This window comes from Canis aureus, chromosome 24 (genome assembly GCF_053574225.1).
Source record: "Canis aureus isolate CA01 chromosome 24, VMU_Caureus_v.1.0, whole genome shotgun sequence".
NCBI classification, from domain to species: Eukaryota; Metazoa; Chordata; class Mammalia; order Carnivora; family Canidae; genus Canis; species Canis aureus.
The window spans coordinates 24880410-24904732 of NC_135634.1; the positions used below are offsets into that span (position 1 = coordinate 24880410).

The window sequence follows — 24323 nt, forward strand, 5'->3', positions numbered from 1 at the left end:
TTCTTTCTTTCTTTCTTTCTTTCTTTCTTTCTTTCTTTCTTCCTTCCTTCCTTCCTTCCTTCCTTCCTTCCTTCCTTCCTTCCTTCCTTCCTTCCTTCCTTCTTCTTCTTCTTCTTTTCTTTTCTTTTTTCCCTTCCCTTCCCTTCCCTTCCCTTCCCTTCCCTTCCCTTCCCTTCCCTTCCCTCCCCTCCCCTCCCCTCCCCTCCCCTCCCCTCCCCTCCCCTCCCCTCCCCTCCCCTCCCCTCCCCTCCCCTCCCCTCCCCTCCCCTCCCCTCCCCTCCCCTCCCCTCCCCTCCCCTCCCCTCCCCTCCCCTCCCCTTCCCCTCCCCTTCCCCTCCCCTTCCCCTCCCCTCCCCTCCCCTCCCCTCTGAAATCTCTGATATGCACTGTGAAAGCATTGTTTAACAGAGGTAAGTCTGATTCCAAGAAGTTAGAATAGGTTAAATTGCTGTTGGAGTAATTTAGACAGCAGTGGTGAAGGTTTGCACCCCAAGGAAGAGCAAAGTACATGTGTCTGCACCGATTTCATACTTCCCATTACAGCAGAGGGCTTGCCCTCCACCTGACCTGGCTAATCTCACCTCTGCTTTGGCTCTCACCCATCCCCTTCTCAGGAACTTCTCATTTGATTATTCCTCCTCTGCCATGTATTTGAATATTTTACCCTTGCCTTTCTTTTATTTTTTTTTTAAAGATTTTATTTATTTATTCATGAGACACACGGGAGGGGGGGGGCGGGGGTTGGGCAGAGACACAGGCAGAGGGAGAAGCAGGCTCCATGCAGGGAGCCCGACACGGGACTTGATCCCGGGTCTCCAGGGTCCCACTCTGGGCTGAAGATAGTGCTAAACCGCTGAGCCACCAGGGCTGCCCTTGCCTTTCTTTTCAGGTGTTCAAGACTTTCCCATTAAAAACAAACAAAATTCCTCACCTCACCTCTTTTCCTCCAGCTATCTCGCCATTTCTGTTCTCTTTATGGGCAGTTTCACACATGTGCCTACTTTGGCTTGCACCATTTCTATACCTTCCAACTCCACACCTCAAACCCACCGGCCCTGGGCTCCTGACCCCATTATACCATTAGAATGGCTCTTGCTCATCCCAGTGCTCCTCTTACGTGCCTTTAACCAGCATTTAACACTGTTGACCATTCCTGTTGTCCCACACCTACTGTCTTGGTTTGGGTTTCCTTCCTACATATTGGGCCAGTCGTCTTTGTCCTTGATAGTCCTACTCTCTTTCACCAGTCTTCTAAGGGATGGATTCCCCAAGGCGAGGTCAGTGGATCCTCTCCTATTCTCACTTTATGGTCAGTTCATAAATAGCATCCAGGCCCTTATGTCAGTTATTATCTATATAAAGATGTCTGCCAAATTTATCATCTCTAGTCCAGTTATGGAGATACAAATTCTATGTTTCCATCTTCTCTTGAATGTTTCAGAAGCATACTTCAGAGTCCGCATGTCCAAGAAGGGCCTCACCATCTTCAATCTGTCTTTTCTAGTGCTTCTCTCTCAGCGAATAGCGTCCTCTTGTATGGTAGACACCTCAGAGCCATCCCTGACACCACCTGAATCCATCCTTCAGTGTGTACATTTCCTGATTAACCCTCATCCACTCAGGCCTCCTTCCAGTGTCTTCTCTTACTCCTCAGCCAGTAGGCTCTCTTCAGAATGCTCCTGTCTATGGTAGGAGCATCAAAACTATGAACTGGCTGCTCAGGCTTCCATATTACAACGCAAGTCATTACCATACCAGAGCCCTGCTTAGTTGGGCCACTACTCACTGTCTGCCTCATTTGGCACCAGACTTCTCCAGGTCTTCCCCTTCCAGCCACATTTAGTTCTTTCTGCTTACCACAGAACTTCTTGCTGTAGCAACTCTGCACAACATGTTCTCTATCCCTGAATATTCTTTCCTCTTTTTTTAGGAAAAGATTTATTTTAGATAGTGAGAGTGTGTGAGTGGGGGGAGGGGCAAAGGGAGAGAATCTCCAAGCCAACTTCCTGCTGAACACGGAGCCCAATCTGGGGCTCAGTCCCATGACCCATAAGATCACCATTTGAACCAAAACCAAGAGTTGGACTCAACCGACTAAGCAACCCAGGCACCCCTCTTTCCTCTTTTTACTGACTTAGCTTCTTCTCATCCTTCAAACCTCTGCTCAGCAGTCCTTCATCCTCAAGGACGCCTTTCCTAGCATCCTACATTAGATCGACTGTCCTCAAAAGGCTTGTAGAGCACCATATTTGTGTGACTGGTTAATTGTATGTTCCCCCCCATTGGACAGAGAGCTCACAAGAGCAGGGATGTGTTTGCCCAACATCGTATCCCTGTAGCCTGTACAGCATTAGGTGCTCAACACATATTTGTCACCTATCAGACTATTTCAGAACAATGTCTAGGGCAGAACAGGAGGATCACAGAAATGCCTCTGGCCTTCTAGATAATAGCAAATAAGATAGTTCCATCTGCAGCTGGGTAGGAGGTAATTATGAGGACTCCTGAGGCCCTCTGGATCCACACTCCTGGGGCCTCTGACAGCGTCACAGAGCAGAGAGCTGGTGAGTGAGTCACACTGCAGGACTGAGACTAAAATACCTCCCTTGCCTGTACCTTTAGACCTTGGAATTCTCATTAATTTAACAACTTGCCTGCAGTTCTTAGCTGTGTTGTCCACTCCTTGCAATTCTCTCCTGCATTGCTTTTTCCCATATTTTCTAAGTTCTTTTTTTCCTTATCCCATTGAACACATCTTGGCGCCTCTTTCCATTCATTTGCTCCATCAGAGTACTCATTCCACAATTCAGCTCTGATCTGGCATGCTCCCCTCTCATGGCTCCCATAAAGTCTGAACTTCTTGGCATTTCTTAAGAGGCGCTTGGAGGCACTGCCAGTATCTCAAGTCTCCTCTCCTGCCGCTTCCCCATATGTCCCCTGCACTCATTACACCAAACCATTTGTTCTTTTATGCTTCTGTGCCTTTGCCTCAGTCTAGACTAGCTGCCAAACTCCTTTCTCCCCCCACCTCCTTACCTACCAGCTATTTACCACCTATGTGCTGGGGAGTGTCTGCTGCTTCAAATCAGAGATTCAGTCACTGTCAGCCCACTCAGACATCCCTTCCTGCATCCTACCACCCCCTTTGTGGTAGGGCACACAGCACCTGGCAGATAGTAGACCTGTAATATTTGAAAAACTAAAAGGACAGTTCTTTTGCCTTAAATGATACATGTAAATACTAATCTCCGTGCCAAAGAGCAATTATGATAAACTAGAGTATCACTGGATGAGCCTTCCTCTTGGAATCCAACCTGTTGATAGTTGAAAAGTAAAATGTCCAAACGTTTATTACATAAATAACCTCAATCTACCCTGAATGTATTTTTTCTGTCTCAAAGGGTTAAGTTCCCTTGACACACCCTTCTAAAGTGGATTTTTAGTCCTGACACGGTAGCAAAATGTTGTTCTACACTTTTTAAGATGATAACTCCACCCTGAAAACTGAGATACTTTCTTCCTTGAGATTTTTTTTTCCTTAAGATTTACAGGAAGAGATTCTTACAGCAATCAAAATGTATGTGTTCTGAAGCCACACATTACAGTACTTTTTCATGAGCTGTTATGAAAGCCAAGCTTCAGGGCAAAGCAAGGAAGCAGTAGAGGAAAGGCTGTTTTATGCATTTCCAGCTGCAGAGAGTAGTAACACTTTATGTGGGAGTGCTGTATTCATTCTAGAATTTCTCCCCTAGAGGGATAATAGGACATTGCTTTTTCAGCTTTCAAAAGGGTATTACAAACATTCTCTCCCAACACAAATACCACATTTGACCTCATTCTTCTCTCACTCAGTAAAACGTTTTCCTTAGTATCATAAGAATTATTAATGGTTGTGCTGGTGACATAATTTCCAATAACATTTTCAGGAAGATTTGGAAATCATTGCATGCTTTCACTGGGATTGCCAAATGTGAAGGAGAATTAGGAATTAAAGTGTCTGGCTTTGGCAGGTATTAGATTACAAAGCGCATTGTTGCACTGGAAAAGAGAATCAAAGGATAGGACTAAATAGACACTTGTCCTGGGTTTAAGAAAGAGTGTGAACAGTGTGATCACCAAGGAATGGTGTTAGGATTGCTCTTTTGAAATATTTTAAAAATGATCTAGGAAAGAGAGTGAAGAGATTCTTAGCTCTTCTAGGTAAAAAGGTAGAATTGATTGGCTTAAACCGAAAGAAGGTTCCAGAACATCATGTGAGTGGGCCAAAGAGGAGCTGATGGGACCTTATTCTCAAGCAATTGAGCTTTTAAGTAGTTTCTCCTTTCTCCTCCTGATGAAATACCATCAATGTTCTTTTGAAGGGTCCATTCAGCCGGGATAATTTCTTACTTCTTATCCTACTAAGCTGTCTGGTCTTTAAATGTGCATTTCCTCTCTCCATGTGTGTATGTCATATGTATGCATACGTAAATTATTCATGTGTTAAAGAAATCTTCACAGATTTTATTTTATAATCTTTCTCTCATTGCTTTGCTTTCATTTTTTCCTCCTCTTTAATACCTTCTTATTTTTAGACAGGTCATTTTGTAGGAATAACATGATAGAATATTTATTGTAAAATATCCGCAATTTTATTAAAATATTTTGCATAACTTATATGCTATTTTTAGAATGAAAATGCCTCTTAGCTTTTTTTTTTGAAACTCAGTAATTGCTTAGCCCACAAAGAGAGTTAAAAATCTACCCACTATATCCATTTATGATTTCTAAGAGGTATTATATCTGCCTTTTAATACCCATGGGAGTTGAAGCTTTTAAGTGGCGTTGGTCCACCTTGTATTTATAGCCTTGTCTTGTCGTTGGTACTCTTACCACTGAAATGATGGCGTAAACTTTGACAACTATGGCTTCTCACCTTTTGGAACCTACTACAAAATGAATTATTGACCATTATTTGATATGCGTGCTTGATTCTTAAAATTCAGTTCAAATCAGTTAAAGATTTAATGCTAATTATTCACAATAAATATTTGTTAAGCCTATGAAGTATATATGTGACTCAGTTCATGAGCTGAGGCATGCATTTTTCATAAGGTCTCTGGAAAATAAAAAATTATTTGGATTGCATAAATATGTTTAAATTTCATGTTTCATAGACCCCATTAGTTCTCTGTGATATTAACTTTTATCTGGGCCATTAAGCAGTCTTACAAATAGAAGCTTTTTTATGTAAAAGGATAACCAGTTATTTTCCTATTGTAGGCATTAACCTACATTTTGGTCATTTAGTGGCTTATTTCTCCTTTTAATTTATTCCCCCTTGAGTATTATCTGATATTTATCTGACCCGGTTTAGAATCTCTTATCTTATGACTGTTTTAAAACAAGCACCAAATTTAGTATGAAACCATTTGCAAGATAAATTGGCTTGGAGGACTAAGATGAACACCAGCAGATTTACTTTCTCATGTTTAAATAAAGTACTCATTTTCCATGAAGTAACAAATTTCACTCGCAGACATGATTTATCCAAATCTGAAGAAGAGGAGAAACTAAAAAAAGGATTATTCGAATTTTAGATTTGTAGGGAAAGCAATGTTTTTAGTAGGGAAAATAATGTTTTTAGTGATTTCATTTGGATTCTCAAAATGCTAGCTTAAATCAAGCCAAGCAGTGGTAGAAGACAGTGGCCCCAAAGTCAATTTAGATTCCAGCAGCATAAGAGATGACCCATAGGTAGTTCTCCATTAACTCAGTCTGTGAAGAACCATGCGCTGAGTCCCTGCTGTCTACCCCCTGGGGGGACACACAGATACACTCTCACTATCTTCAAAGATCCCTCAGCCTGGCTGGGGAGAAGCCTGTAAACAGATACTAAGGTAATTCAGGTAGAGCAGTGTTAGAAATATTCATGGGGCTGCTGGAGGAATATACTTGGAACTGATTGCTGAGTTTAGAACTGCTGGCATGAGCTGCTTAATGGTAATTTCACATTTACAAAATAGAACATTAGAGATCATGGTATTAATAAGGGGAAGGATTTTGCATGAAATCTCCCTGTTTTCAATTATAGTTTTAACTTAGATGTTGAAAATGGAAAATGTTTATTACTGAGGAATTTATAGTTTAGTCTGATACCTTTAAAAAGGCATAGCCTTGACATGGTTTTTAAAAAGTAAATTTTATGGGGCACCTGGGTGGCTCAGTTGGTTAAGCATCTGCCTTTGGCTTGGATCATGATCTTAGAGTCCTGGGGATCAGCCCTGAGTTGGGCTCCCTGCTCAGTGGGGAGTCTGCTTCTCCCTTTCCCTCTGCCCCTGCCTCGACCCCCACCCCCATGCTGTGTGTCTCTCTCTCTCAAATAATAAGATCTTAAAAAATAATAATAAATTTTGTAATCGTAACCCACTCGGTCATTTACTTTGGTTGAACTAAATTTTGTTTTGAATTTTGAAAAGAGCCCAAGACTTAAAATTTGCCGTATCTAGATATTCTATAGTTGACCGTGATTATTCAAAATGTGCAGAAATCTTCAGAAAATTGTGTCAGTGCAGATGGATACTTCTCTTAAGAATACCATATGATATGTATGAAAATCCAAATCTGCAAAAACCAACTAGTTGCACAACTATGGGATTTATTGGGAGCCTCTTTTATAATGGAAATCTCTTTTATTAAGAAGACTAAATGTTCAAAATGTGACATAGCTAACTTTTTATTTAAGAAGACACGTATTTCAGTAGTACTCACAATAGTACAGGATCTGTATTATATATTGTATTTTCTTACTTGATTAAGGAGAAGTGGCATTTAATTGACTCAAAATGCCCCCATATGAACCTGGTAAATTCTGTAGGTGGTTAAAACCATAGCACTAACTTGCCCATTTGAAACTGTGGTTGCCATAGTGTATTATAAGTTATGAGAGAAAATAAAAGGACTGATCATTAGGTATTATGTAATAGGCCCCTCTCCACCTTCCAGTCTCGGTGTTGCAGGCCCTGGAAGAAGTCTGGGTCAATCTGGCTTACTGTGTAGTACTTAGCCTTTGAGTAGTGGCTACCCTGCCAAAGTTAATTTCTAGTACCAGAAGTGCTGACCTAGATTTCTTTTAGTGGGGCAATTATTATGATGTCAACCATGCTGTTTTCTCCATTCTGTTACCTTTTGGTTTATCACCTGGCCTTTGCAGAGAGGGGGGAAAGGAGAATAGAAATCCCTGCTATGTGAGTCTATTTCTTCCAGGAGTTATTTCTTCTATCAGAATGTAATACTGATAAGCCACACCCTTCCCCATTTTCAGTTCTGCCCTAGTTGCTAACAGAGGCCTTGCCATTGGCCTTCAATCTCTTTCTAGTTTATGGATCTTTATTTTAATTTATTTTTAAAGATTTTATTTATTTATTCATGAGAGACACAGAGAAAGAGGCAGAGACATAGGCATTAGGGAGAAGCAGGCTCCCTATGGGGAGCCTGATGTGGGAGTTAATCTCAGGACCCCTCAGGATCACGACCTGAGCCAAAGGCAGACGCTCAACCACTGAGCCACCCAGGTGCTCCTCTGGATCTTTTTTTTTTTTTTTTTTTTTTAATTCTGTTTATTTGAGAGAGAACACACGCTTGAGCAAGGGAGGTAGAGGGAAAGGGAGAGGAAGAAGCAGACTCCTTGCTGAGTGCAGAGCCCAATGTGAGGCTTGATTCCAGGGCCTCAAGATCATGACCTGAGCCAAAGTCAGATGCTTAACCGACTAACCTCCAGGCACCTCTTGGGATAGGTCTCTTTTCATAAGGGAGAACACCTTAGATATTCAAGGACTGGTAAGGTCTCTGTTTAATCTTGGGTTTTTCTATTTTCAGCTCTAGTTAAACACAGACAAATCACTTGACCCCAACCCCTCCTCTTGTGACCACTGACCCTCTAGTGCAGTGATTCTCAGTCCTCTGAAGGAGCAGGAGTGAATGGTTTTCAGCCAGCACAAAATGTCAGCAGAGATGGGTTGGCTAAGAATCCATCTCCAGCTAATCAGAGAGAAACCAAGGTACTGACGGTGGAGCACTTGCTCTACCTCCCAACTTCTGCCGCAAGTTTTTAAGACTCTGGGGAGGCGTGGCCTACTAGCACACCCTGTTTCTCCTGGCACCTCCTTGTTTTGAGTACGTCCTTTCCTGACCTCTTTGTCCCTGTTGCTCATTTACCTAGGAAGAGCAGGTGAAAGTGGAGCTAGAGAAAAGATACTGGTGTGATTTTTCTAGTTAAAGGTGTTTCTTGGGGTACCTGGATGGCTCAGTTGGTTAAGCCTTGGACTCTTGATTTTGGCTCAGGTCATGATCTTGGGGTTGTGGGATCAAGCCCTGCAGTGGGCTCTGCTTTCAGTGCAGAGTCTGCTTGGGATTCTCTCTCCCTTTCCCTTTGCCCCTCCCCCCACTAAAATAAAAAAAAAAATCTTTTTTTTTTTTTTTAATGGTATTTCTTATCAAAGTATTTTTATTTATTTTTAAATGTGATGTCAGCTGAGGAAAGGGATGTAGGAATGATTGATGTAATCTGGTCGTGATGCTTGGAAAAGAATGACATAATCCAGAAATGAAGATGGAATGATAGGTAGACATCTAAAAGAACTATAAGGGACACCAGCAGTGCAAGATTAGACAAAGAACTGTTAAGTCAAAGAAAACATCTAATTAATATGGAGGAAGATAAGCAGGAAGTTTAAATCCATTAAATATTCTCCTGGTGAGGTGGGTAAATTTGAGAAATACTTAAATTCGCCAAGTTTTGCATTAGCATAGGCCAACCTAAACTATAGCATGTCTTACATGTGCTATAATTTCATGTATTGCTATATTCTATACTCTTCCAGTATGCACTTTGCATTTTATGGAATTTTAGGCAACCCATGGTAGATGCTATGGTTTTGGAAGTTGACATCTGATGACCTGTTTAATCTGCTTTTCTGTATTTATTGACCTTTCCTTCCCGTCATTTTTTACCTCCCCAGTTACCAATTCACTGGAGCCTTGATGTGAAAAATTGAAGTGAGGGATGTCTTTCTTCTTTATGTGTTATGCTTGGTTCAATATCAATATCTTGGGTCCAGTATATTAGAGTTTTGCAGTGATTTTTCTCTTTTAATTTGCTTACCACACTGCCACAATACTTCTCTTTTGGAAAGAACCAGGAGATAAATTGGAGAGACATATACTTTTTCCGTCCTCAAAATCAGTAGGGCTCACAGGTTAGGCTCCAGCTAAATCCTTGCTACTGTGGTGTGTGATGATAGAAGCCTGATTCAGAAGTGTTATCTACCTTATAACACTTGCCTGAAGAAAGGTATCACATTTATATAATCAAGCTGAGTGTTGCATTTTATGTTTAGTTTTGTGTTAGGAAAATTGTGGGAAAACTTTGAAATGGACCAAAAAGATTATTAGGTATATTCTCTGATTCACTTTCTGGTTATCTTGCCCTTTCCTTATCTTTGAGCTATTTTATAGTGCTAGAAATGATAGAATACTGATGGTAATGCAAAAGATTCTCATCCATTGAAATGGAAATTGTGTACAGTGTGGTGCAATTGGTTATTGCCTTGTGGATATTGACAATGTTACTAGTTTTGCAACTTTTTATAAATCCTTTGCAGTATTCTTGATCTTTAGATATTTGTTCTTTGTATTCACCTTTGGACCACTTGTATCATCATCAAGTTCCCTTTATAATTCATGAGTCAGTTAAAATTGAAGTCCTGTGTTAAGAAAATTGTTTTGTTACATACACACATGTATGTTTATACGTTCCTTTAACATCTCTAGACAGATTCTCAAAGAGCTGTGATGGCCTCTATAAAAGGGGAGGCAGGAGAACCTACCTTTTTCAACCCAACCCTCCTTCTCCCCGCCCCAATCAGTCCTTAGCTAGCTAGCCCTTACCAAAACTTCAGCTAAAATCACATTTGAATTAACTGGCTTTCTAAAGAGAATCTTTGTTTCTCAATCAAGTACCAGCAGATAGCAACTTACACCTAGCACTTTACTTCTGTGCTCTTGAAAATCAAGTTTTTAACTTTACTTTTCTAGATAGTTCTACCACTGTAGACACATTTTGGTCAGACGGTACTCATTCTATTTTGAATCTCTGGAGGACCCAGATGGTCTCAGTGTGGTGTGAAGCGGCAGGACCTATTCGCCTGTTTTGTGGTTCCAAGTTCACCTTGCCTCTTCCCAGCTGTGCATATGCAGTAATCCTCTTGTCTAATTATAGCTAGCAGCTCTCCCTCTGAGCTAGAGGTTCTCAAGCTTGGATGCATATTAAAATCACTTGAGGAGCTTTTAAAACTCAGAATGCCCAGACCAATTAAATCACAAAGTCTGGGGGTGGCACACAGACATCAGTTTTTTGTTTGTTTGTTTGTTTGTTTGTTTTTTTTAAGCCGCTGAGGTGACACTAATGTTGAAAACCACTGCCCTGTGCAAAGAATGGTACTGATTTAGCAAAAACTTCACATAGAATGCCTCAGAAGCAAAAGCACTCAGGATTTCTGATGGAGGGATCTGCATAGGTGATGAGGAGGGTCCTCACAGTCTCAGGAGGCAGCCCTTACAGAGTATCTGCACCCACCAAATCTGTTTCTACTTGGGCTACCTCTGGAATGGGGCCAGCTAGGTATTGGGGGTAGCTTAAAAGCCAAAAGTGCCTTGGGTAAGTCTTTAACATTCTGTTTTTGTGTGTTTGTTTTTAAAAATAGTCCTGAATTCAGCTAAACTCTCACTGTGTAGAAAATACCGACTGTCGAGTGCATGAACCTGCCTTTTCCTCTGCCCTTAGAGGCACAAAGCCAGTGTCATGGTGGGGGACATCTAATACCACGGCCACCATATGGCTGTATTACTGACAAACAGTTATATTTATCATACACCGGACATCTGGGAAAACCACACACTGTACATGGCCTATTAAATGTCTGTTTTTGTCAGAGCTCCTAAAAATCCATAACAATGTGCTTTATTACGAGGTCTTTGATAGTTAGTTTTAAAGGAGAGAGATGAAAAAAAAATCCATTTATTTGGGAATGGTAAGGCAAGGAAATAGTCTTTTTCTTGGGATGTCCTCCTGCCTCTACACAAAAGATATCTTTTAATGGGAACTCCTGATTCTATTTAAAATTTTAAATCATTTTAGTTGCCTCAGTCTTCTATTAAACATGAAAATCATATCATGAACTCTGCTGTGGTTTGCCTTCATGTACTCATTATATGTCCCCCTCCCTTTTGTGTAGGAAGACAGAGATGTCAATAACCCCATGCCTAACCGAGGAGGCGATGGATTAGCTCCTGGGGATGACAGATTCAAACCTGTTGTACCATGGCCCCATGTTGAAGGCGTAGAAGTGGACTTAGAGTCTATTAGAAGAAAAAACAAGGCGAAAAATGAACAAGAGCGACATGCTGGTGGAGATAACCAGAAAGACATAATGCAGAGGCAGTATCTCACATTTAAGCCTCAAACATTCACCTACCGAGATCCTGTGCTACGTCCAGGGATCCTTGGTAACTTTGAACCCAAAGAACCTGAGCCTCACGGAGTGGTTGGTGGCCCTGGAGAGAACGCGAAGCCATTGGTTTTGGGACCAGAATTCAAACATGCAATTCAAGCCAGCATTAAAGAGTTTGGATTTAACATGGTGGCAAGTGACATGATCTCACTGGACCGCAGCGTCAATGACTTACGACAAGAAGAGTAAGCACATGTCCTCTTCTTTCTAAAATTGGGGCAACTATTGTTTTGATAGATATTTAGTTAGATTATTAGAAGGGAGAAAATATTTTTGCCTTTATTTCAAGGAAATAAAAGGCTCTTCAGTCTGCAAAATGGCCAGGAAGAGGAGATCTCTTCATTTATGCCATTAGATTGAAGGTATGACATACAAAATTCTGAGGTTTTTACATCAGTGCTACTCAGATGTGGTCCCTGGCTGGCATGAGTCTGTGAGTTTTTGTTCCCAGTCCACAATGAGACCATGAACTTGTGCCAGCATGTAAACCAACTATTAAATACTTTGTTTAGTACCAGCGACAATTTTTTAATAACAAGACTTCCTCAATGTGTTGATTTTCATTCTGGATCAAGCTCCTTGTCTTGTTGTGGAATAATAACAAGTAGTAAGGCTACTTTAGATGTCTCCTATAATTAACTAGATACTGATGTTTCCCTTAATTTTTTTTTCTCAGTACTGCACCCGGACACTGGAACTCTCTATGTAAAAGAAGTGCCCAAACTATAAAACTATGGCCTAAACTTTCAAATTATCTTCTTGTAGTTTGATTTAAAAAGAAAGGATTTCTGACCCTTACCTTTTGATAGACAGTGGTTATTTAGTGAACGCAAAGCTTTTCTCTTTCAGTTTCTTTAATAACTGGTTCTATTCACATAGGATCTAAATAGCCTCCATTAACATGAGTGCAAATTTAATTCCGTGCTACCAGAAAACTCTCAAAATGTATTCTGAGGATGTACTGTTAATATAAACACCTTTATGCAACCCCACAGCAGCATTCCTTATGACCACTAAGAATAATATAGTATTACTCAATAGATTTTTTTTTTTTCTTTTCAAATTTTTGTTTAAATTCTAGTTAGTTAACATACAGGGCAGTGTTGGTTTCAGGAGTAGAATTCAGGGATTGGTTGCTTACATACAACCCCTAGTGTTCATCACAACAGGTGTCCTCCTTAGTACCCATCATCCATCCAGCCCATCCCACCCCCACTTCTTTCCATCAATCGTATTTGTTCTCTATTGTTGAGAGTATCTTATGGTTTGCCTCCCCGCACCCCCCCCCCACCTTTTTCTTTACCCCTTCCCATATGTTCATCTGTTTGGTTTCTTTGTTTTTTGTTTCTTGAATCCCAAGGCTTTGGGTATTCACACAGTAATTGGTAAAAGTGAGAGGGGATGAATGAAATATGAAAAGAAAGAAGGAATAGAAGTACAGAACCATGATGGTGAGAGGAGTTAGAGCGTCTCAAGGGACAGTGAGCAATTTATTCCAAATCAAAGTAGAGGCTTGTCTAGTCATAAGGTTGCCAGATTTAGCAAATAAAAATAGAGGACACTTGGTTAAATTTGAATTTCAGATGAACAGTGAAAAACACTTAGTATAAATATATCCCAACCAGTGTTTGGGACATACTTATACTTTAAAAAAATGGTTGTTTATCCAAAACCTGAATTTATCTTGGAGTCCTGTACTCTTCCAGTCACGGGGTAGGGTGGCCATTACAGAGCTAGAACCACCACTCGAGTACTCTTTAGGACCTGTAGGAGGCTCTGCAGTCCCTTATCCAGAGTGTGTCCTAGTTATTTAAAATATAGTACTCAAACATAACTCTTCATCTCTATTATAGAAAGTTCTTTGAAGACCTATTGATGGCATTCTCATCACTGAGAAAGGAAGGGAAGGGGAGAGTAACATGGATCGACCTTACACTACATACTGGGACTTATTATAGGTTCTAATTTCTTCCGCCCAAACTGTGAGAGCTTTTACCTGGGTAGGTAAAATCTGAAGCTGGGAGCTCTGACATCTTTGTATTTGCCCAGCAAAATGGCAAAGTTGTGGTTCAACCCAAGGTGGTTTGGTGAGAAAGCCCTATCTTTCCACCACACCTCACCTCAAAGTATGTCTTCCCCTGGGTGCTATGCCTTGGTATGGTGTTACAGTCACGGCATGAACTTAGTGTCAAAACTGAGATTTTTAGCACATGAGTTATTTTTTAAAGATTTTATTTATTTATTAATGAGAGATACACAGAGAGAGATAGAGAGAGGCAGAGACATAGGCAGAGGGAAAAGCAGGCTCCATGCAGGGAGCCCGACATGGGACTCGATCCCAGGACTCCAGGATCATGCCCTGGGCCAAAGGCAGGCGCTAAACCGCTGCGCCACCCAGGGATCCCCAACACATGAGTTATTTATAAAAGATAGATCATTTAAAATGCCAGTATAAATCTAGCTCACTTTTCAATATAAGAAATAGGCTAAGAAAACCAAGAAGAGAAGTACAAGGGATTAGAGACCACCTTTCTCCTTGCCCTCACCCCCACACATCCATCCAGTCTGTCTGCAGGGCGTTTAGCTTCTGCCACCAGAATATGTCTCAGATTACTTCTGAGGCGCATTCTCTCATCCCTGCTGCCACCAGCCAAGTCCATGCCACCATCATCTCTCTTGGAATCCCACAAGAGTCTCCTTCATGGTTTCTCCACTTTAGCTTCTGCCTCCTGCCTTTTCACACGGAAGCCAGTGTGGTATTTGAATCTCACAAATCTAGCTTATCTGTAGTGATTCTTTGTCTTCCTGATGCACTTGAAATAGAACCCAGACTCCTGATCAGCAGCCACAAGCCTTTCCTGCCTTGCCAGCCTCCTCTTGCTACTGTGCTCCTTGCTCCCAGTACTCTAGCTGGGCTAGCCTCTCCTCCTCTCTCTGCATATGCTCTTCCCTCTTCAATGAATGCTTTCTCCCTTCTTGTGCTTGGCTCTGTACCATTCTTTAGGTTTAGAACCTCTCTAACCACACTGTCTAATTTGATAATACCCTGCTTTATTTTTTAATGCTGCCCTCTGGCCATTTCATTCTCAGTATATATCTAATTTTAACAGTTTATCAAATTTATAGAGATACCAGTTTACTTAGTCGTTTATTGCCTGCATTTCTTACTACATGATAAGGTCCTGAGAGCAAGGAATAGGTCTATTTTCTTCACCAGCTACTTTCAGTAGCTGACACCCAGTTGGTAAATATCTGTTGAGATAATGAATGAATGACTCAAATGCCTGGAATCTGCTAGGGTTCAAACCTTGGCTCCATTACCAGAGGTGAGATCTTAGACCAGTTATTTCCCCTCTCTAACTCTCAGTTTTCGGATCCTTAAAATGGGTCTAACAATACCTATCTCCCGGGATTGGCATTAGAATTAAATGACTTAACAGGCTGAAAGTCTCTTGTCATAGGCCTAGTGGTCAGAAACTTAAGTGTTCTTGAATATTATTATTATTATTATTATTATTACTACTACTACTACTACTACTACTACTACTGCTGTGGCACTTTCTTGAGGTCACATACCCTCTTGTCAAAATTTTAGTGTTTTGAGTTACTATTTAACTTTAAGGTCCTCTTGCTTTTTGAAAAATGTAAATGTTATGCACTGCCTTATCTTTACATCATCTTGCTTCTACTGTACCTTCCGTGATGGCAAAGCCTTCACCTCTCCTTTGGTAAGTATTTTAGACCCGCCAATTGCCACCTGAAACCCCCCCCCCCCAATCTCTCTGAGTCCTCCTTGGTCTCCTATAATATCCTTCCTTCCTCTCTCTCCCCTGTCCTTTCTTTCTTGCCTTCCTCGTTGCATTCCCCTCGTTCTTTCTCTTTCCTCTCCCTCTTTTCCATGCCTTGCATAGGCTGATCATTTCCCATACTCTTTTCTCTTGCAGAGTATTTAGAAATAAGACATTGCATGTGTCTGTGTATCATTCCTGTAAGTATGGTGTTCCCGCTCAAACAAAAGGATCCAAGGCTATCTTAGCAAATGCTCCTAAGTCCCTCTTTAAACTTCTTTGCTAGTTAGAAAACTCTTATGCTTCAAAATACTTAAACACTATCACCCCCAGAAACTTTTTTTTTTTTTTTTTTTTTGAGAGAGAGCGAGCGAGCCCGTGCAAGCGAGCGCATAGGGGGAGGGGCAGAGGGCGATGGGGAAGAGAATCATAAGCAGGCTGAGATGGGGCTCAATCTCAGGACCCCAAGACCATGCATGACCTGAGCTGAAATCAAGAATTGGATCGTTAACCAACTGTGCCATCTAGGTGCCCTCACCCCCAACTTCTTTAAGGCTGAATTCAGAACTTTTCCCCCCAAATTGTCTTTATTTAGAGGGAGAGAAAGTGCAAAAGCAGAAGGAGAGGGAGAGAATCCCTAGAAGATTCTGTGCTGAGCATTAAAGCTCAATGCAGGGCTGGATCCCACAACCATGGGACTGTGACCTGAGCCAAAACCCAGAGTCAGTTGCTTAACTGACTGAGCCACCCAGGTGATCTGAATCCAGATTATTTTTTATTTTTTTTTAATTTTTATTTTTTTTATTTTTATTTATTTATGATAGTCACAGAGAGAGAGAGAGAGGCAGAGACACAGGCAGAGGGAGAAGCAGGCTCCATGCACCGGGAGCCCGACGTGGGATTCGATCCCGGGTCTCCAGGATCGCACCCTGGGCCAAAGGCAGGCGCCAAACCGCTGCGCCACCCAGGGATACCCAGATTATTTTTTAAACTTGATTCTTTCTCATACTTAAAAAAGAGAGGGCATCCCGGTGGCTCAGAGGTTTAGCGCCGCCTTCGGCCCAGGGTGTGATCCTGGAGACCCAGGATCGAATCCTGCATCGGGCTCCCTGCATGGGGCCTGCTTCTCTCTCTGCCTCTCTCTCTTTCTCTCTCTTTCTGTGTCTCTCATGAATAAATAAATAAAATCTTTAAAAAAAGAGAGAAAGACTTCATTCCTCTTTGAACACAGAAAATTCAATGCAGAATAAATAATTTCTAAATAGAGTAATTCATAAGTTAGGATGTAGATAGTCTTAAGAAATTAAAAAAGTCAACAACAAATAAAACATTCCTAAATTTTGCATATTCTCTAATATGCATATTAGCACTTTTCTCCTTTTACTGGAAAACATAGCATGCATCCATATCACACACAGCCTCCTTCATGCTCATCCCACATGGAGAGTGTGCTACACAGAGCCTACCAGAGACTGGCTTGGTGTTGCTGACTTTTTGCAGCTTTGGAAAATATAGGCCTTATCCGCCTTGTTCTCTTGCCTCCGTCAGACATTTAAATGAGCCACCTGCCAAGCTTAGAAACAAAGCTTTGGGGCTGTTTGTCCAACTGTGACATCTGACACTGTGGTCAACTTGTTTGTTCTTGTGGCTGTTCCATAGCCTTTTCAGATGAATGTTCTCTACCTTAGAAGCAAGACAGAACTGCCCAGCTGCCAAGGTGACTCATACTTATGTATGTTACAGCTTTGAATTACATGCACTGGCTGAGTAATTTACTGGCTGTTGATTGCTTGTTAAAAGAGTGAGTAACTGTATTTTGAGTGAACTGGAGGCCTATTTCTTTTTTAGAAATCTGATCCAAGAATGATTTCACCTGCCTTCACACAAATTTTCTATAAAAAACACATACAGTTTTTTTCACAGTTCAACAGATACCGAGAGTCTCCAATAAGCAATGCACTGTGCTAACCCATCAGGGGATGCAATAATGACAAAATACAGCCCCTGCCTTTAAGGGGCTCCCCATCTGCCCCTGAGGATAAGGGAAAGAAATCTATACCGTAAGATCATAGGAAAGGGATGAACAGAAGGATGTGGTTCAGAGGGAGGAGGGACATGTCAAGTTACCAGGAGGGTCAGAAAAAGATTGAGAGAGGGAATACCAGGGATGAAGCCTGGAGGATGAGTAGGGTTTTCCCAGGAAGAGTTACACATTTAGAAGACACGCATTGACTAGGAGAAGGGCAGGTGGTATAGTCTACTTGGATCAGGTAGTTTGTGTAGAAAAACTAGTAGGATAGTAGGGTCATGTTTCAAAGACCACAGGGCTATTGCCAAAGTCTATGCTGATTGGTGGTCAGGAAAGACCCACTGAAGGTTACACAGAGAACTTTAGGAATATCAGATTGGAAAGCATGTAGAAAATGGATTAGGGGATGGAGACCCGTTCGAGGGGTAGTAGCATTTGAGTGGGAGCTTCAGTGAAGGTTACAGAACCAGACAAAGGAGACTCAGTGTATGTAAGAGAACTGAGGAGTTGGAATCAGTAGGCCTTGGCAGCTTGATGGAGTGGAAGGAGGAATCAAAGATAAATCCAAGGCTTTGAAGGGAATGGTGCTATTAACAGAAAAGGATGGTTGGGATACAGCAAGCTGCTCTGCCCACAGCTCAGTTACCTAAGCCACTTTTCTCCCCGGCTTTTACATGTATTCATGCAGAGCCCAGCAGGATGGGGACCCTGCTTGTGGGAAAAGGTAGAATGATCTGTTTGTGAATATGTTAGATTTTCTTCAAATAAAGCTCTGGATTTTATTTCCCCTGCTGTGAACTAACTGCTGATGCAAATGCATGGAAATTATTCTTGCCCTTTTTTTCTGCCCAAGAAGGCAGACAATCAGAGGTATATAATCCAAGCTATTTTGTTTCAAACAAATGAATTAAATATTTTGACTTCTTGAGCACATTCATCTGCTTCTAATATTTAACCTTTCCTCCTACCTACACACCGATTGCATTTCTATTTTGTAGAAACCTATCTTCATTGCATTTACAAAGTGAAATAATAGATGTTTAAGTACTTCAAAAATTCTAAAAGCTATGCAAATGTTAATATGATTAATTGTTAATAACTTCCTTAAGCTTATCTTTGGGAAATTGAAGGGTGTTTTTTTAAAGATATTTTACATTTACACTCATATACTGGACAATTCTCTTCTTACCTGATTCCAAAATATTTGTGTTTATACACTGATTTTATTTAAGGTGAATTGTGATCATGAGCTTTTTTGTTTTTCTATTCATGTTAAAGTCTGATACATCACTTTTAGAATACAGTGCTATAATTTATAAAGCAGATGCTATTTTCAAAACTTTTATTTAGTTGAAATAGTACAGTTCCTTTTAAATTTCAGTTTCTATATATGACCCATAGGTTTCGGTTAGAGCTAACAAAAACTCTAAGGAGCTGGTCATAAAAGGTTAAAACAAATTATTGGAATAATGTATAAACCTTATATACACATATGTATTTTAACACTTTGTCCCAATTTCTATTATCAGAATATATGGTGGACCTCCAAACTATACCAATCACAGTTACTAACACATTGTCCTTTCCTCTCATGGATGGCCCAAAGTGTGTCTTATTTTTCAAACTACGGTTTGGCACCTTAGATCTAATCTGCAGGAAGCACATTTGAAATTGGTTTCAGATGACCCATGATGGACATATTGCTGCTTTTTTTCTCCCAAAAGTATTACTTTCTAACTGACTTGAAAACTTTTACTCTTAGAAACCACTTTTTTGGGGAGTTCAGAGGTTTTTCAGATTAACTTTAAAAATAAATTGTGTCCTAATGCCTAGTTTCTCTTTTTCCATTTCTTCTGGACACACACATAGGAACTTGCGCACGCTTGCGCGCGCACACACACACACACACACACACACACACACACATTTTGTACTTTGGAGTTTTCTCAATTATGGTGGCAGAGCTGATTTTTGTTTAAGGTCCTGGCTGACAACAGGAGATGTATTTAGCCAAAGTGGAATTATTACAGAGATCAGGGGGTAACTTAGATCACCCCAATTTCCGCGGCAGTTGAGAAGAGGACTACAAAAGTGAGCCTACAAAACCTCGAAATAGAGGGTATTTGCTCTAAGCCACCATGAGCAGACTAACAGCGATCTGGAGTGCCGCTCTTTCCTTGGTGGTATTCTGGGATGGCTCATTTCCCTTGGTAGAAACAGTCTTCTCTGCCAAGACTTCATTTGGTTGGTAAGGGTTCTTCCCATTCTCTAGTCACTTTCCAAGTTGCTCTATTGAAAAGGGACTTAGCTTCATTTCCCTGCCTTATCTGCCTCTCCATTCCCATCACCAGCATTACAAAAGTGTAAGGTGTGCCTGATGAAAAATTATAAACTCAAGTGGCTCATATTTGTTTTTTTTTTTAAAGCCCTCCACCCCCCACCAGGGATTTAGAGTGAGTTTCCTGTGGGCTAGTAGGGGGGGGGAAAAAAAATATATATATATATATATGTATGTATGTATTTATTTATTTAGATCTATTCATGAGAGAGAGAGAGAGACCGAGAAAGAGAGAGGGGGGCAGACACAGGCAGAGGGAGAAGCAGGCTCCTCACAGGGAGCCCGATGTGGGACTCAGCCCCAGGACTCCAGGATCATGCCCTGAGCCAAAGGCAGACGCTCAACTGCTGAGCCACCCAGGCATCCCAGAAAAATATTTCTAGAGGCACCACGAGAATATACCATAACATCCACCCCCAAAACAGACAATTTCAGGGGAAGGAAAATCTTTACTCTTTTTAAAAATTTTTTCCTCTTTAGGATAACTTTCCCACCTGTGGGGAGCACTGCCATGGAGGTTAAGGGAATTTTTTTTTTTTTTTTTTTTTTTTGGTGCCTTTTCCTACTAGAGCATCTCAATTTTGGAGCTAACAATCATTTCAAAGTGTTTAGTCCTTGTCCTCTGCTAAAAGGTTGTCAATTCTTCCCCAAGGAGAGCTCCAAGCATAGACCTAGGCAGCCACAGTGCAGTGTGGACGTCAGAACACACATCCCTTTCCACGGGGCTTGGCTCGACTTTGGTAATTTAGCAGCTCCGACCAGTAGATGCGGCCAGGACCATTAGACACAGCCTGTTTATTCCAGTGTGTGTTTCCTTAATGCATATTGGCTCTTGTGTGTTTGGGGAATAAGAGCAATGATATCAATTCAATGTGGAAGTCCTAGGGGTTCCTACATCTCCTGCTTGTTAATGTTTGGCAGTGATCATGGCACGATTTCTTGCAAAGTGACCGCTGTAACAATATATTTATGAAGACCTTAAGAAAAACTGACAATCCTGCAGAAATACTTTTTTTTTTTTTTTACAGTTCAAGAGAGGGAGGGAAGGGTAGTGGCTTCAGGACCCAGAAACTACATTTACTACTCTGTTAAGCTATCTGGGGAAGCTGCTAGTGCATCCAGAGAAGCTGAGAAGAAATGGATTGGTGGAGAGGGGTATCTCTGGGTCAGACTTTTCATTTTGGTGAAGTTGCTCTGTATTGGAGGCAAATGTCCCCCAGGACCTACAGGAAGGGAAACACAAGCCCCTGGGTTTAAAGGTTGTGAAGCATGGCCTGTGGTACAAAGACAGATGTCAGTGGTGATTTTAGCTATACTGACAAATTTTGTCCTCCTCAGAGCTCTGGTGCCAGCATTCTCTAAGTTTAGAGTAGTCTGGTCCTATTCCTATTTTTTCTTTAAATCCTATTTTTTTTTAATTTTTAAAAAATACATGATTTTGCAAACCAGATACTTACCTTGAGATATCTTCATCCATCTATCTATCCATCTCTATTTGGTGTTGTAGCAGAAGTGTCTGAATTGTACCTAAATAAATGGTAGTTAAAGCCAAACTTCTGGACATAGGACCATCGTATGACAGCAAAGTCAAAGTATAAGGTGTTTTCCATGTTTAAAGATTAATTGTGTACATGAAACTGGTTAACTGTTGAGCCAAGCATAAACAAACATTTAAGGAAAAGAAGAACCCATTCCCTTATTTATTCTGGAAGCCCTGCAACCATTCTGGAAAGTAGTGCTCGGTAAAGGAGTACTCACGTTGGCCCTCACACTTGGGAGAAACTTGGGCCAGGTTAGAGCCAGGTCTCAATACTGTAACAATAGGTCTGGAAAAACCCAAGGTGACAGCCTAACTGCTTCCACATATGCACATGCAGATACCTCTGGGATATCTGATAGAAAGAACTAGTTTTGGCGAAGAGCACAAAGTAGGGTCTGGGAGAGATGGCAGTCTTTAAAAGTGGTTGAACCAGGTCAAGCCTTCCTTCCTTTTGGTAAATTGAGTTTCAGGCTGACATCCACTCCTCCTCAATCTGTGGGGCAGTTTTGACAGCGTTAGCCGTGGTGAATTGGCGGAGAACTGTTAAATCAGGATCACCAGTACCATTTTATTTTCTCATAAGCAAGTACTGTAGAAGTAGTAAGATGAATAATTTGTTGTACAACTTCTTGAATGCATTTGCAAATTACTTGTCTTTGCTCACTTCGAGTATGTAAAAAAAAAAAAGTGACTTAGTATCTTACAAATAGAATTACTCATCATTCTTGCAACATACAAGGTGAACATTTGTAAAAAGGTCAACCTAATGGCATGAGTCAAAATTATGTTAGAATACAGTTTAAATTCAGTAATATCTTTCAGTGTATTATAGGAAATGGCCCATAGTTCTGCTTTCCTCTTCACGGCATCCCTGCAGGGAGATTCCACTCTCCAAAATGTAGTCAATGTGTGGGAGGGAAAATCACGTTTTTAATAACCTAGCAACTTTTTTTTTAGAACAAGCAGTGCCATTTTAATCAAAAGAAAATATTGGCTCCTTCTCCAGAATAGCAGGTCCCAGTGTGCAAATCAAAAACCAGGATAAAGGGCTCTGGAGAAAGATTGGAGAATCCAAAAGGCATGTTCTTCCGACCCTGGAGAGGCACTGCTGTCACTTTCAAGGAAAGAGTTGTGAAGTCTTCACCGCAAGCAAATGTGAACAGCCAACTGCTGTCTTGCCTTTCGTGAGGCAGGAGCTCCCTCCTGAGCCACAGCGTGCTCTGCTGCAGGGCTGCTGGCGCAGGTGCCTCCTAGGAAGAGCTTCTGTGCTTGTTTCTTCTCTGAATGAGAGGGTGGGAAAGGAGCAATGAAGGAAGGCAGATAAGCTCTGCTGAAAGTTTTTGTCAAGGCATGTGTGAACCACAACTTAGTGGGAAAGTAGTGTCAGGTAGTCAGTCTTCTTTAAAATCAAGCAGAGGGGCGCCTGGGTGGCTCAGTCGGTTAGGCATCTGCCTTCGGCTCAGGTCATGATTGCGGAGACCTGAGATTGAGCCCCACATGGCCCTCCTTGCTCAGCTCCTCTCCCTCTTCTTCTCCCTCCCCCTACTCATTCTCTCTCTCTCTCAAATAAAAAAATCTTAAAAAAAATAAAATCAAGCGAAGAAGAATCTGTCTTCTAAGTAGACAGTGAAACAGCTGAGATTGGGTTTGGCTGCTGCTTAATCATCTTCAGCTTCTGTCATATGGCACTAGTGTCTGCCTCCACAGTCAACATATGTCGGACATTAGGGGTAGGGGCAGGACAGGTTGGAGTTAAGGGTGTGCTAGGGGACGTATGCCATAGATCTAGAAAGACACAGAAGGGTAGGTTCCAGCCCTAGGGCATTTATTTATACTTTAGTATGTGGTTTTTGGGAAATATTTCTCTGTCACTTTAAATGCAGTTTACTACTACTTCCATGGACTCAGCTCTGTCACTGTGATGGTGCTTTGTGTTCTTCTCTGATGCAGGTAATGAAGACAGAGGGTCCTCAGTAAGTGACAAGATCAGTAGCATCGTTGTCCATTTTATTGAGCACCTACTCTGGCAGTATGCTGGGGTCTTTAATACACTGTCTCTGATCTTTATAATCACTGAGACAGTGCATACTTTTTTCATTGTATTTTTAGGTGATGTACCTGAGGCTCAGAGAAATAGGTAATTTGAAGGTCCCATAACTATAAGATGGTGGCGATCGATTTCAAAATCTGGCTTCTAGAACACATTGCCTTGCTAGTGATGCTAAACTAATGGCCGGGGGGGGGGGGGGGTACACTACAGGATATTACAGCATGTTAACTTTTTTTTTTTTTAAGATTTATTTATTTATTCATGAAAGACACACAGAGAAAGGCAGAGACATAGTCAGAGGGAGAAGCAGGCTTCCTATGGGGAACCTGATGCGGGACTCGATCTCGGGATCACACCCTGAGCCGAAGGCAAGATGCCCAACTGCTGAGCCACCCAGGCATCCCAGTATGTTAACTTTCTTAAAAAGAAAAACAGAGATAGGAAAAGGCAAAGGGCTTTTTATCTCATTATTGCAGATTTTTTTTTTCTGCCTCTAAGACAGGGTTTCTCGATCTCAGCACCTATCACATTCCTTGTCATAGGGGCTGTCCCGTGCATGTAGGATGTTTTATCAGCATCTCTGTAATCTACCCACTAGATGCCAGTAGCGCACACACCCCTGTCCCTGGTTGTGACAACAACAACAATTTGCCACGTGTTCCAGGTAGGGCAAAATCTCCCCTGATTAAGAATCGCTGCTCTAAGAAGTCAGTCAAGGTAATGTTTCAGTGGGTAGGGTGAGGGTGGTGGTAATACAATGGAAAGAACAGAGATGGGGTTTATAGCACTGTGGAAAAGAATAAGCAACAATAAGCACAGATTGATTGAGCCAAATAAATAGGAACATCAGATCCTTGGTGTAAAATGAAGTTAGTTATTCAAAGTGGAGGTTTTTGTCATGAGTCTCAGGCTACATTGTGGCAGATATTCAATGGGATCACAGTAATCATTCATAGATACGTGGATATCTTTCTCATTTTTTTTCCATGCTACAAATACTTGGGATGTAATGCAAGGAGCTGTGCTTTA

The 24323-nt window shown here is 41.3% G+C and overlaps 1 protein-coding gene across 8 annotated transcripts in view; it reads left to right on the forward strand.

Moving 5' to 3' along the window:
* Positions 1–24323, forward strand: part of GALNT7 (polypeptide N-acetylgalactosaminyltransferase 7) — a 136422-nt gene that overhangs the window by 57298 nt on the left and 54801 nt on the right. For 6 of the 8 annotated variants that reach the window (XM_077868566.1, XM_077868564.1, XM_077868570.1 and 3 more), the window contains one exon: positions 11274–11734. In XM_077868566.1, the coding sequence (XP_077724692.1) occupies positions 11274–11734 (461 nt within the window). Of the gene's footprint in view, positions 1–7857; positions 8040–10671; positions 10697–11273; positions 11735–24323 lie in introns of those variants that run through there. The other 2 variants (XM_077868568.1, XM_077868569.1) reach the window with 2 other exon arrangements.